Consider the following 12,867-nt stretch of genomic DNA (forward strand, 5'->3'; position numbering starts at 1 on the left):
TGTTTTCAAATGACCGGACTTATTTGATTTAGTGTAACTACCAGCTCCCTATAGTCTACACTATAACACTAACATGTTCACCCCGGACACGTCCTTAAACACCACAGTTCTCACTCGGGTATGATTCCGGTTATAAATTATTATTTCATGGAACCCAACCTTGCTAAGATTAGCCTTGCTGTGATGGAAATGGTTCATTTAGTTCCAAACTGTCCGACTGGCTTTGGTGAAGTAAGAGTGAGAATTTAGGAGGGTTCCGTGTTCTTTAACACAAGCCATGCAAGCAAAATAACATTTTATCACAGCATAAAACAAAAGGCAGTGTAGTAAAGAGCAGACAATGAATAAAGACTGAAGTGAGGCAAAACGCATTATTTCCTGAAGTTGTGTGCTTAGTTGACGGGAAGAACACAAGGATAGGAGAAGTGAGCAGCACTCACTCTCCTTATTTTACAGGGGCACATAAAAGCAAACGCAGCCTACACAAATTGCCAGATGAGTATCGTTCAATCTCTGGTCTTTTTATGTGAACGACCCACGTAGTGCATGTAAATGAAATCGTTCTCTTTTTTTCTTTTTTTCTCTCTCTTTCTCTCTCTCACCGACTCTCTGAAACATATTCTACATTCAACGCAATGAACAGACAACCAACAGACTCGCAGACACACGGATTCAGGTAGACATTGAAAATAACGAATAGACAGACACAGGGATAAATGATCGGCTGACAGAAAAAAAAAATGTTTTATCGGTTAAACATATGATAAGTGAAAGAGCACAGGAATGTCAGACTGCAGACCGGAAGGGACTGAACTGGAGTACCGGAGGTTGTGTATCAACAGTGAAACTGCTTCTGAGCTTTTACCTCAACTCTAAGCTCTCTGAATTTGAAAGATTAGACTGTTGTGACACGTTTATAACTTTAAACATACACACTTTCATTCAAGCATACACACCCACGGACATGCACGTACATTCTGTCATCACATTCCCCTTTCCCCTCTCTATCTTTCACACTCGCATCCATCCACGCAATCACAGTGACAGAAAGAGAGACAGAAAAGAAGCAAGAAATGAAAAAGTGTATAAACTATTTAGACGTGTATCGTCCCGCGAGACAACTCTCCTGTCGACGAAGCTGCAGCTGCAGAAAAGAAACATAAAGTCAAGTCTCACAGAGTGGTGCCCCTTAGAACTTGACGCAAACTGCAGTCGCGATAAAAGCTAACATGGAACCACCTGCTCCTCTTCTATCGGAGGGACTGCCGAGCTGGCTGGCTGGCCCAGATCTTTCGATTCCCCCCCCCCCCTAACACACATCCCCCTCCGACCAGCGTGGCTAGCCAAGGAACACGCCATACTGGAATCACCGCCACCGGCGTGTTGCAAGGGGAGCGCACTCCGCGTGCACGTGCGTGCATCAGACTGGCAGAACCCCGCACACAGGAGGACGAAGAGGGAATAAAATTTTGCAGCAGCAAACATCGTGCGGGTCCTCACCCGATAGCCGATGTCGAGCAGACGTAGGAGTTGACCCTAGTCTTTTGGTTTGTGTCAAAAAAACATCAACGAAAAAAAAAAAAAGGAACAAAATTTCTCTGGTGCTTTAGGCTGCCACTCGATCCTCCGTTTGTCAAGTGGCCGGGGGACGAAAAAAAAAATCCTGACGGAAAGCATAAAGTTGTAACAGCCATCACGAGATTCCAAACGGAAACGATGTATTCTTTTTTCTTCTCTTCATTTCTCCGACTTCTGCCGTCGCCAAACCACGCGAAGACGCTAAATAATTTGTAATGCCACGAAAGAGATGCCAATGTAAAACTTGTACAGTTTTTAACCCAAACACGAGGTTTCTTTAGTTTTTCTTTTCTTGAACAGATTGCGACCGATGCAAAAGTGCAATTCTGCTGCGTCAAGGATGAGAGAATCCTAATGATTGAAATTACAGTTTTTTTTTTTCGGTAAGGCTTTCAAATGAAGGTGAAGTATTTCAAGGTGCTGAAGACATCTTCGTTTTACATCCAGCTCTCCATCGCTGCTGGCACGATTATTTGAAATGGCGGCAACACGGTTTTGAGCAAATTTAAGATCCTTGCAGGCTTCTTTTGAGAATGGACTCTTGAAACCTCTCCTACTTTAACTCTCGCTGAAGGTAATCATTCTTGAAAATGTAAAGAGATACATTGAGGATCTAAAGTATGATGCATTTAAATAGAGAAAAATTGTTAAGACAAGTAAATATGTAGGTAAATTATTAAATAACTAAACAAAACTCTCGTAGAACCTCTGACATGATGAACTAGGCAGCTCGCGGCAATATCTCAAAAATACCACCCGCTAAAAACGGACTCATTGGATTTCTGTGTTCATTTGTCTCCGAAGAATCAAATATCGCTTTCACTTTTGGCTTCACTATTAATTTTACTGGCCTGAAGCAAGTGACCCAGCGATGCAAGTGTGAGGGATTTTCTCTCTGGTTTTTACAGATTCCCGGTTCCGGGCCCGGCTCTGCCACCAGGGAGAAGCTGAGTGTATGGTTATAACGATTGAAGATACAGTTTTATATCAACAGACTACCTGGTGGTGTTGTCAGTTGGACACACACTGCGTGAAGACTGGCGCATTTGTTTGTGAGTTGACTCAGTGCCTGGCGAAAACACGTTGGAAATACTTTTGATGGAAAAACACCGGTGCCAGGTGTGCGATCCGACTGAAGGATCGGCAATTGTTGTTGATTCTCCGTATGAGCCACCGACAGTTTGGTGAAAAAAAGAAAATAGAGCTACGAAAGGTCTTTGCCAGGAAAAAAAATCTTTTATCTGATTCTTTGTTTGTATTTTTCACATTTATTGGTTTTTCCAGTGCTCCATCCTTTTATACCTTTCAAAGATATCTCACAAGGAAGCTGGCGTGTACCGTGTGACTCTAAGTCCAGAAGGATTGGAGTGCTGAAAGATTCTGAGGAATGATTGAAGACCAAGGTTTTCCAGAGCCCTTTACAGGAGAGGACGCTACGAATCGTTTAAGTTCTCTCCCCTAACCAAAGCGGCTTAATCCTCGTTACAAAAGAGGTAAGATAACTCTGTCGAGCACACGCGACCAATTTCTTGTAGCCTGAGAGAGAGAAGTCTGCTGTTGGTTGTTTTGTATTTCTGGGATCAACTACCCCGTCTGGCTGAGTGAGAAAAAGAAACAAAGAAATGGCGACAGTAAAGACGATGTTTTCCTCCGTCTGGGGCTATTGAGAAACATCGTCGTTTTCTTCTCTGTTTTCATTCTCTAACTCTACAATGTGGAAGTCGTCGCTAAAGGTGAAGATGATGCCAGTTGCCTGCAATCTCCTGCTGCTGGTCTTCTCCATGTACCTCCACACAGTAACAGGCAAGGCTGATTTTTTACTATTTTGAATTTTTTAAATTTCGATGATGTTTGATGTTTGTCTCTGTATGTCTTTGCATGGGAATATTCCTTCATTTATGTGTCAGCGTGCGTGCGCGAGTCTGTTTTATTTGTGCATGCGTGTGTGTACCTTCAGAATTGTCTATCTTGACGTGTACCATCATTAAATTATCACTTTTCATTTACTCAAAACATTATTAATTAAAACAAACAACAAATTGTCGATGTTTGTATTGTACATGCAAGTATTAGTCTTTAGGTTGTCTGTATTATTGCTAACATTGCTGGTGTGCTTAGGCTAGGGTTAAAGTTCGTGAAGACTAGCTATCCACGATTATTACAGTTTGCATCCTCCGGTAAACACTTGTCTTTTCAAGAACCATTAGCTCAAACTGTTACAATGTTTCAGTTTATCTATTGTTTGATCAGCCGGTCCATGTTCGAGCCGGTCGCTGTTTGCTCAGGTGATTCGTGTCGACAATGTTTGACCCCGAGGTTCGTGTTGACTTCTGCTCGACGCTGAGCACACGTCAGCTTAATAAGTAAAGTGATTGCTGCCATTCAGTCCTAGCAAACCTCAACCCTCTGATCATGATTGTCCAGACCCTCAAAACCAAAGACTGAACTGAAACGCTTACATCCATTTAATGAATCATAATTGCGAGAAACATTTACACCTGATTGAGTGTGCAGAAACCATTCAACTGCCTGCATCACACATAATAGACAGTTATCTCTCGGTCGGTCAAGCCCCACGATTGTGTATGTTTACCAGGTGATTTCAGAGTAGAGAGTAAGTAGAGAATGGTGTTATCTGTTCGCTCACTGCGCCATCTGGCGAGAAACTGGTAAACCAAGCCACAAATGTTGTCGTGTACACACGGAGCAAAATAGTAGGTGTGACCTGCTAGTGAGGTTGGGAAACAATTAAACCAAAGGTGAAGGCCGTGACATTTAAAGTACAATCAGTAAATATATTTACAGACAGTCTGTAAGGTCGCGTTGACATTTGTTCTGATTGCTTGGGAGGGAAAAAACATGAAATTGTCTGGGATATGTAGAGAGAAGGAAGTCTCTACAACGGAATGATCATCGCCATCGTCGTCATCATCATCATCATCATCATCAGCAGCAGCAGCAGCAGCAGAGAAGAAGAGAAGCATTCGTTTTAACACAAAAAGTCCTTCTCTGTCTCTCTCTCTCCTCTCGAACTTATATTGAGAATCGTCTGCGCTATGATCACTTCACGAGCTTCCTTTGAGAGATTGTCTAGTAGGGTGAGGTGTCCTGGGGTGGCATGGTAAATTCTGGGGAAGATTGGTGGCTTCTGAAGGGGTTCTGTACTGTGCAGGGTCATCTAGGGACTGAACTCTTTGATACTTAAGTCCTCGGCGCTTGAACGTGTGTGTCACTCACTCACTCGATCAATCGACTGAACTACATCTGCTGGTCAGAAAACATTTCCCTGCAAGACAAATTATTCTGTTCTTGTAGTTTATCGAAGGACACAGGACGTGGGACATTCTTAGGGTCGCTTGTCGTCGCCTTCATTTGTCACACAGTGTTACACCATTCGTCAGACTCATTTGTTATACTGTTTATTGCCCCACTTGTTAAACCTTTTAATTTTAACACTTTTATCTCATTTTTACCAATGAAGAAGGAAAAAAGGAGAATAAAGTCTTAATTTTAATTTTATTTAGAAGTTCTACGAAGAATATTCCTTAACGGCTCCCCGGTTTGTTTAATCAACTCCATGATGACTTTGGCTCATCTGTACGGTCCACTTTGTAATGCTGTCTACTTCCAAGACCTCCAAGTTTGTTAGGAGAAGGAAGCCTCCATGTTTGTTAGTGTCCTTTCACATTTATTAGAACCTCTTGTCGTTGGTATTTCAGGTCTGTCTGCTCTCAGGTTTGTTAGTGCTAACTACCTCCTGACTTATTAATGTACCTACAGGCTTCTTAGTGTTGTCTGCTATTTTAAGTTCTTGAAACTAACAATGTTATCTCTCTTCTGAATGTTAGTGATGTAGATGTTGCCATCATCCTCTATTGAATTCTCTACTTGCACTGTAAGATCTGCTTTTCTGGTTTGCAAAGTCTTGAAAGCCTTACTCAAGTTTTTCCAAGTCCTTTGTGGAGTGATGTCCTTCCCGCAATATTGCAAAAGATTTGCACTGACCACTTGAATAAAAAGCTAAAGAATAATTCACATATTTTCAATATGTTTTGTAAAATTTATTTATTAGTTCATATTCACCGAGTTATACAAGCATGCGTGCGAAAGCTTCATGAAGTGTCATCTTCAATCAGTCTCTCTCTCTCTCCCTCGCTCGCTGTTTCGCTCCTTCTCTCGCCCGGGAGGTGAGCAACGGTTATTGGTGTTGGAGCGTGACTTAACCCCTGGTGACTCGCTTATCTGCCCATCGCCAAACCCTGACGTTCAGAGCTGATTTCAGGCTTGAACACATTATTCTTGTCATACATTTAAACCAAATGGATTGCACATGGAGTGAACTGAAATGGATTTGGGGCGTTTCATCTGACGCCAGGAAAACTGGAAGGAAGCAGACAGAAGCCTCTAATGAACAGTTTCACATTCCTCCCTTGATGACGGGAAAAATCCAGCTGACTTTGGAAAGAAAAAAAGATATATAAGCTTGATCTATTGACAGAAGTCCCAGTAGACAACACAGATTCCTGGAAGCTGTGAAAGGATAGGAAGATCAGTACTTTTGTGAAATTAATCCTTGAGTGCTCTGTCTACTTTTTTTCTTCGTTTTCTTAATATTTAATTTCTTGCAAACATTTTTGTGTGTATAGTTGCATCCAGATGTATTGTTGTATTTTTGTAATTCTTGTTCTGCAAAGGCTTAGTTGAAATGAAAGGTTCCATGCTTCTCATTTTAAAGTGTTGTTTTAATGTGCCGAACACTTGTTTTAGCACATCATTTTCTTTCTTTGAAACATCTGAATGACATGGCTCATGGCAGGAATAGAACGAATTGGAAAAAATTAGAGAGACTGAGAAAGAGAGCAGAAGAAGAAGAAAAAATGAAACCTTTGAAGAAAGAAGAATGTATTCCCACGCCATCTTCAGCAACTAAAAGCTAAGTGGCTTGTGACTGAATAAGCCTGTGAACACTAGACCGAGTAAAGAGAAAGAGGAGAGAGCAAATCCCACAGAAAGAGAACAAATAAATATTACGTATGAGTCAAGATTTTACAGTTGAAAGTGGAGACCGGAGGGGAAAGAAGATATACCGGATCTGACATGGAAAGACGAGGAACGTAGGACAACAGGAGACAGGTGAAGAAGGGAGTTGTGAGAGTGGAATTTTCTTAATATCCTGCTCTTGCTTCTTATTTCGGGACGAAGGACTGCTGTGACATGCGCAGTCCAAATGTTGTCTCATTCCCGCCGAGTTTCTCTCCGGTCCTACACGAGTCCACACCTAAGACGAGCAGGTAGGGGCGAGAAGACCGGTCTGGCAGCAAGGACTTCGAGAAGAGCGGCAACAAGGGGAGGGAATCAATAGTCGCCTGCGGGCCAGACGCCGCAGTCCGCGAGTGATCTGTCCCTGAAAGTACTCCAACATGAGAGAATGAACCACGAAGCCAGCCAGACAGCCGTCGACAGACCGAGGATGGGCCGAGGTCCACAGAGTACGCTTCAAGGGCATCTGTGAGGACTGGACAGAACCTCCTGCACTGCGCTTACACTTGGAACTGGGAAAGTACCAGCTCCTCCCAGCTGCAGCAACTTTATGAGTTTTTAAATAAAACAGTGTGTTAGTGTGTGTGTGTTAGTTAACGTTTTTCAGATAGAGAAAGAGACTAGGCAACTTGAAGAACCATTTCGAAAGAAATGCTATTTGATCTTGTCCGCAAGCTGCGGGCATGCTGACAGCCTGTCAGTCGACTGGCCTCACAACTACGGGCAACTCAACTAATCTCACAAAAAAAAGATGTACAGTTAATCATCGGTCTGTTAAACATGTATGTTTTGTTGTTTGCTTAGGTTCTCTGATTACATTTAAATATTAAACCACGTTTAGGGTGATTCATTTGCTGATGGTCAACTCAAAGTTAAAACTGATCATCATCAGTTAAATTCCATAGCTGCCGATGTATTTTAAGCTTACCTCGTTATATGGCTGCATCTATAATCGCTTAGGTCAGAGGTTTTTTCCTTCGTATCATTATTGTGGGGGAGAGGTGTGTACACGTGTACATTTCTAACCACGTAGAGATTATTGCATCTACAAATCGTGTACATGACTGTACACGACTACCAATTATAACAGAAATGTGTAGAAAAATCAGCTACTCTGTTTTAAATGCTTAGCATACTTTTAGCACCCACTGTTTTCTGTCTTCATTTCTGCTTCTCTCATCAACGTCTCTCCATTATCAGTATGGCTGTTCCTAAGTACATCTCCCATCATCTTCTCTTCATTATCAGTTTGACCGTCTCCACCTCTCTTCTTCATTTTAAGTATGGCTGCTTCACTAAGTCTACCTGATTAACATGACCGTTTCTAGTGACCCGCATCATTAGCATTTGCCCTTTGCCCGCTGCCACCTCCGGTTATGCAAGGTGTGGCCGGTGGCTGCTGATACCCTTTAATAAGGATGCGGCAACTGGCTGATGATATCGGGTACAGGCCTGCAGCCATTCATACCTGCTGATAAAACTGAGGCCACTATCCGTTCATAGCTGCTAATAAGGCTGAGGCCACTAGCTGCTGATATCTGCTGATAAGGCTGCGGCCACGTAGTGTGCGGACTCGTTTGTCGGGTCGCCGGCGGCAGAACGGTTAGCAGAGCCGCACGCGCTAAGTACCCGGTGCCGACAGATGACTGAAGACAGACGAGAAGAGAGACAACAGCTGGGAAAGGTAGTGATGGTGCTGGTGGAGGTGGTAACGAGGAATAAATTTCAATCATTTTCATGGTCAGAAAATGAAAAAAAAAAAAAAAATAAATAAGAATTATATATCCAAGATGGTGACCTGGGAGAGGGAGGTCTGTTGCTGAGATAAATCTTGCCAGCTCCGACTGGGATTAGCGAGGCGAGACAGCAAGATCTCCTGCCGCTCTCTCGGAGAATATACAGTTGTTGAATATACATTTTGCGGCGCTTTTACGTCAATTTTTACGTCGTTTTCACGTCCATTTTACGTCGTTTTCACGTCCATTTTACGTCGTTTTTACGTTATGTTCACGTCTGGGCGTTCCCTTTACAATTCTGACTAAGAGAAAAGCTGAGTGCGTGGCGCGGACAGCTAATATGAAACGAACGATGTTTTAAGACTTAAATCTCGGTCGATGGCGTAAAAATTGTTTTTTCTGTGTTCGGTTTCACAGATTTTTATCAAGTTAAAATTTACAACGTTGAAGAAGGACACAGAAAAACCGGTTCTTACACCGCTGACTGCTTCTGTATTTTTGTTTGATTCATCGACCGCAGGGAAGACGTTTGGTGGCTGGGCCGCTGGAAACTGATATTTTTTTACGAAGTTAAGAAACCTTTTACAAGGAGTAGAGGTGTACGTGAGAGGCGAGGAGACGCAGAAACTTAGCAAGAAATTTAGAACTCACTTTTTCTTTTTTCCTTTCTTTCTTTCTTCTTTCTTTCTTCCTTTCTTTCTTCCTTTCTTTCTTTATTTTTTTCACATACACATAAATATACCAAAGTATGCAAACACACACATGAGTCTACATCGGGAGAGATAGAGCGAAGCTATACTGTCATCTATTTTTAACTTGGGAATTTTTTTTATTCAATCATAAGAAAACAAACAAACCATTAGCAAAACATCTCTGTGTCATCTTGTTTTTGCTTTCGCACAACAAGGTTTGGTCATAAAATTCATTTTTGGGGCTGGAGGCTAATCTGTTTACTACTCAGTCTATAATCTTGACATTTTCATTATGATATACATTAATAGTTCTCATTCATCCTCTAAAGATAGTCTTTTAAACCTCGAATAAGCTTGACCTCTTTTTGTTATCTTAACTTCTCTTTTTAAATTAGAAAATAATAAAAAAAGTGCTAACATTTCCGCAGAAAGGTGGAGACTAGACTTCAGCGTGACATCATGAAAAAGTGTTGTTGTCGGTGCCTCGAAAAATCAGGAAATAGAGATCCTCCCGTCCATATTGCCACGGGAAGGAGGCAAAAACATCATCTCCATTGCCACATGAAATACGAAAAAAGCTTTGCATACTGCAGCTTGAGTTAGAGGAAATATCTACACTGCTGCGTGAGGTAGATGAATAAAGCACAAAACCCCATTAACTCCCGCGAGAATCCTGGAAAGTGAGGTCCTATGGAAGATGATATAAAGAACAACCTGTGGAGGGAAGTGGTTCTCAAAATAAGTTGAATGATGGTCTAATTACCACGGACACTTCGATTCAAACTTCTCCCGTATCCTCGCCGTTATTTTTTTTTTTTTCTTCTCTCTCTCACTTCTTTCTTTCTTTTTTCTTTCGCTGTTGTGAAGTTTTGCAGATAAAGTTCGCGTGTCTACTGTACCCTTTTCCACCTTTAGCTACACCCCAACTGGGCTTGCGTATGGATCCAGTAGACTATCCATCCCTCCTTTCCCCCCCAAACCCTCCCAGACCGGGCTCCAGACTGAGCCTCAATCGCCAGGCTGCTGAAGTCGGAGAGATACAGGCCCCAGGCCATCCTCCTTTTTTTTCCTCTCCCCTATCTACGCTGCTGCGCTCAGCATCGACGCAGATGTCATCTCCGATGACAACTTGCAGACTCTGAGTAATAAACAGGGTCTCGAGCGCGCATGTGTAAGGCGCGTGCAAAGAGTCGCCTGTCCATGCACGCCGCGTGCGCAGATGGCGTCGGGGCCCGCCTCTGACGCTCGTGTCTGACGTTCTCGCGCGCCTTTGCCAGCGAACCGAGGACAGTCTGCTGATGTCCGTGTCCTCCTCACAGCCACGCGCCATCCGGGGACTTTCTCTGCCCAGCCGAGCTTTGTGGAGGACAGGATCTGGACGAAGACGTGGGAGACGTTGTCCTGACGTCTCGCTTTGGGGCCCTGGACCTTTCAAATTTTATTTTTGTATATTTTTTGGAAAGTTTGTGTGATATCTTTCATACCGCCCAATATCTCCATTCGCATAGTTACACAGATTGTTTATTGCCATTACCGAGAACCATCAGCTAAAGTACAAGGATATAGCTAGTGCCAAGGAATGTTTTATGCATCTGGCCTTTGAACGTCTATTCGCAGCTGGAAGACATTTTCACAACCATCACAATCAGCAAATTCGTTTTATAATTCTATTTTTTTAATGGCTGTCCCGTAAACCTTTGGTCCTTGGGAAGTGAGGTGGTAGAGATTCACCTTTCCCAGGTTCAACGTTTTGTGAAAGTGTTGCCCATCTCCTCCTGTCTGCCTCAGCCTCACCAACCCTGGTGTCAGGTACCCGTTCCCGACGGCTGGGTGGACTGTGAGAGGTTTGCAGCGCCACACCGCCACTGATCTCATCAATCAGACATCCACCTCCCTCTCGGGTATTATGGGGCTGCACAGCTAGCATTCGGCATGTTTATTAATGTTTTAATTTCAACCCTTTCCAACCCTTTCACTGCTTTATTCCAGTTCAATGCCCGGATACCCGATCCATGAAATCACATTAGCTGCTAATATCAAGTGCGACATTTCTGAATAGATAAAACTTTGAAAATATGGTTTGGCGTATGTTTTAAATTCTTGAAAGAGGGAAAAAAAAACCTGGTCAATACTTTAAATATTTTAATAAGAATTAAAAATTGTCGCAGCATCAAAATGTTCTTAGAATCATTTCACATAAAACTATATTTTAAACCAACTAGAGGAAACTCTACCTAATGGAAATATTCTGTAACAAAAATATTTTTGTTCTTTATAAATTATTATTGCTTCTGGCTTTCAGATTACTTACAGGGTGAGGACGATATTTATCACGCAGATGAAACATACTAGTCATTATCAGGGATTAGTGGGAGGGGCCGGAGTGTCTAATATCAATTCAGGTGATAGATTAACTCTAAAAGGGAGTGGAGGAGGAGAGGAGGGTAAGGAGTCGGTATGCGTGTGGGAAACGGATTTCATCAGTTTCATCTCCCAAAAACTGCTCGCACGTGTAATAGAGACAGAGACGGCACGAGACACTGCGACATTGATTAACTTCTTTAGCAATCTTCAGATGGCTCTCACACTCACCGCCGACATTTTCTGCTGTTGTGGGTACTCGGTGGTTTCAAGTTTAAAATTGAGTAACGGTACCGTATGTCGTCGTCGTCATCATCATCATCATCATCATCATCATCATCATCATCATCATCATCATCATCATCATCATCATCCTCTGAGGTTGGGGGTGAGTGGAGGTGTTAGGGGGCAGAGAATGAAATGTGTATAGTGTGATAGTAATCATGCCTCAGATTTTCACAACGACCTAAGGGGTTGGGGTGGCGAAAGGGGTTCTGGGAATGGAGGTGAGCGGAAATTCTAGAAAGACATAATTGTGTCTTCGCATGACACTGACATGGCGTGAACAGCTCACGTTGGCAGTCGGCGATGGAAGATCACAGAGGCATGGAAGAGAAGCTAGACAAGAGCCTGATGCTGTATTCTGTCTCCAGGTCCTTACAGACCTCGCGTGTCCACCTCTGATCTTGCCATGCCTGATGACTGCAACCAAGCGCCGGAAGCTGACGCATTATAAGCCAGCTTTTAAGTCATTTAGCCAATCAATCAGGATTTAGGTTCGTTTGTTTTATTTACTAATCCATACCAGCATCCAAAAAGTTGCGTCCACTTACCAAGCCATTATTTCCCTTGTTTCTGCTTTGTGGATCCTTATGGACCGCGAAGACAAGCATGAAGTTGTCCGCAACAGGCTTCGGGCTTCGTAATTCATAAAGGAACTGTCTTTTATCTTACAGACCTTTCAAAGTCCCTCTGTTACTGTCGAACTAAGAACAAAATAATTTGTAGTCATATATAGGAACACCGCGACCATCCTCTTCTCCAGCGGCTGGCAGACTGCTAGCTGAGGCCAAACCAAAAGGGGAAAGTAAAAAGAAGTATTGAAAGAATAACCATTGAAAGCGGATGTATGATTTTTGGCGTTTCCACAAAATTACTGAAATTACTTTTCGTCACTTCCTTTTAAAATTTGTAAATGTTATGAGTGTAAAGCGTGTCCTTGTTTCTGTGTGGCTGTCTGTGTGTGTGTGTGTGTGTGAGCGCGCGTGTGTATGTGGGTATGCCTGTGTGTAGGAGAATAAAGTGTGTGTGTGTTTGTGAGCGAGCTCGTGCATGGATTCTCTTGTGTTCATGCACGCAGGCACACCCCTTCCATACCTAAAAACCTCCTCTTAACCCTAACTGCACTTGGATGCTGTGATAGGTTGAACCTTTCAAAAACATTTCGCTCGGCTTGCTCC

At 42.8% G+C, this 12,867-nt stretch overlaps 1 protein-coding gene across 1 annotated transcript in view; it reads left to right on the forward strand.

Annotated features, from left to right (window-relative positions):
* Positions 1-1,303: 1,303 nt before the first annotated feature.
* The window catches only part of LOC112562163 (G-protein coupled receptor GRL101-like), a 109,782-nt gene continuing 98,218 nt past the window's right edge, over positions 1,304-12,867 (forward strand). The window contains exon 1 of the mRNA XM_025235226.1: positions 1,304-3,381. Within this exon, the coding sequence (XP_025091011.1) occupies positions 3,291-3,381 (91 nt within the window). The 5' untranslated portion in view covers positions 1,304-3,290. The remainder of the gene's footprint in view (positions 3,382-12,867) is intronic.

The sequence above is a fragment of the Pomacea canaliculata genome, linkage group LG4 (assembly GCF_003073045.1).
Source record: "Pomacea canaliculata isolate SZHN2017 linkage group LG4, ASM307304v1, whole genome shotgun sequence".
Lineage (NCBI taxonomy): Eukaryota > Metazoa > Mollusca > Gastropoda > Architaenioglossa > Ampullariidae > Pomacea > Pomacea canaliculata.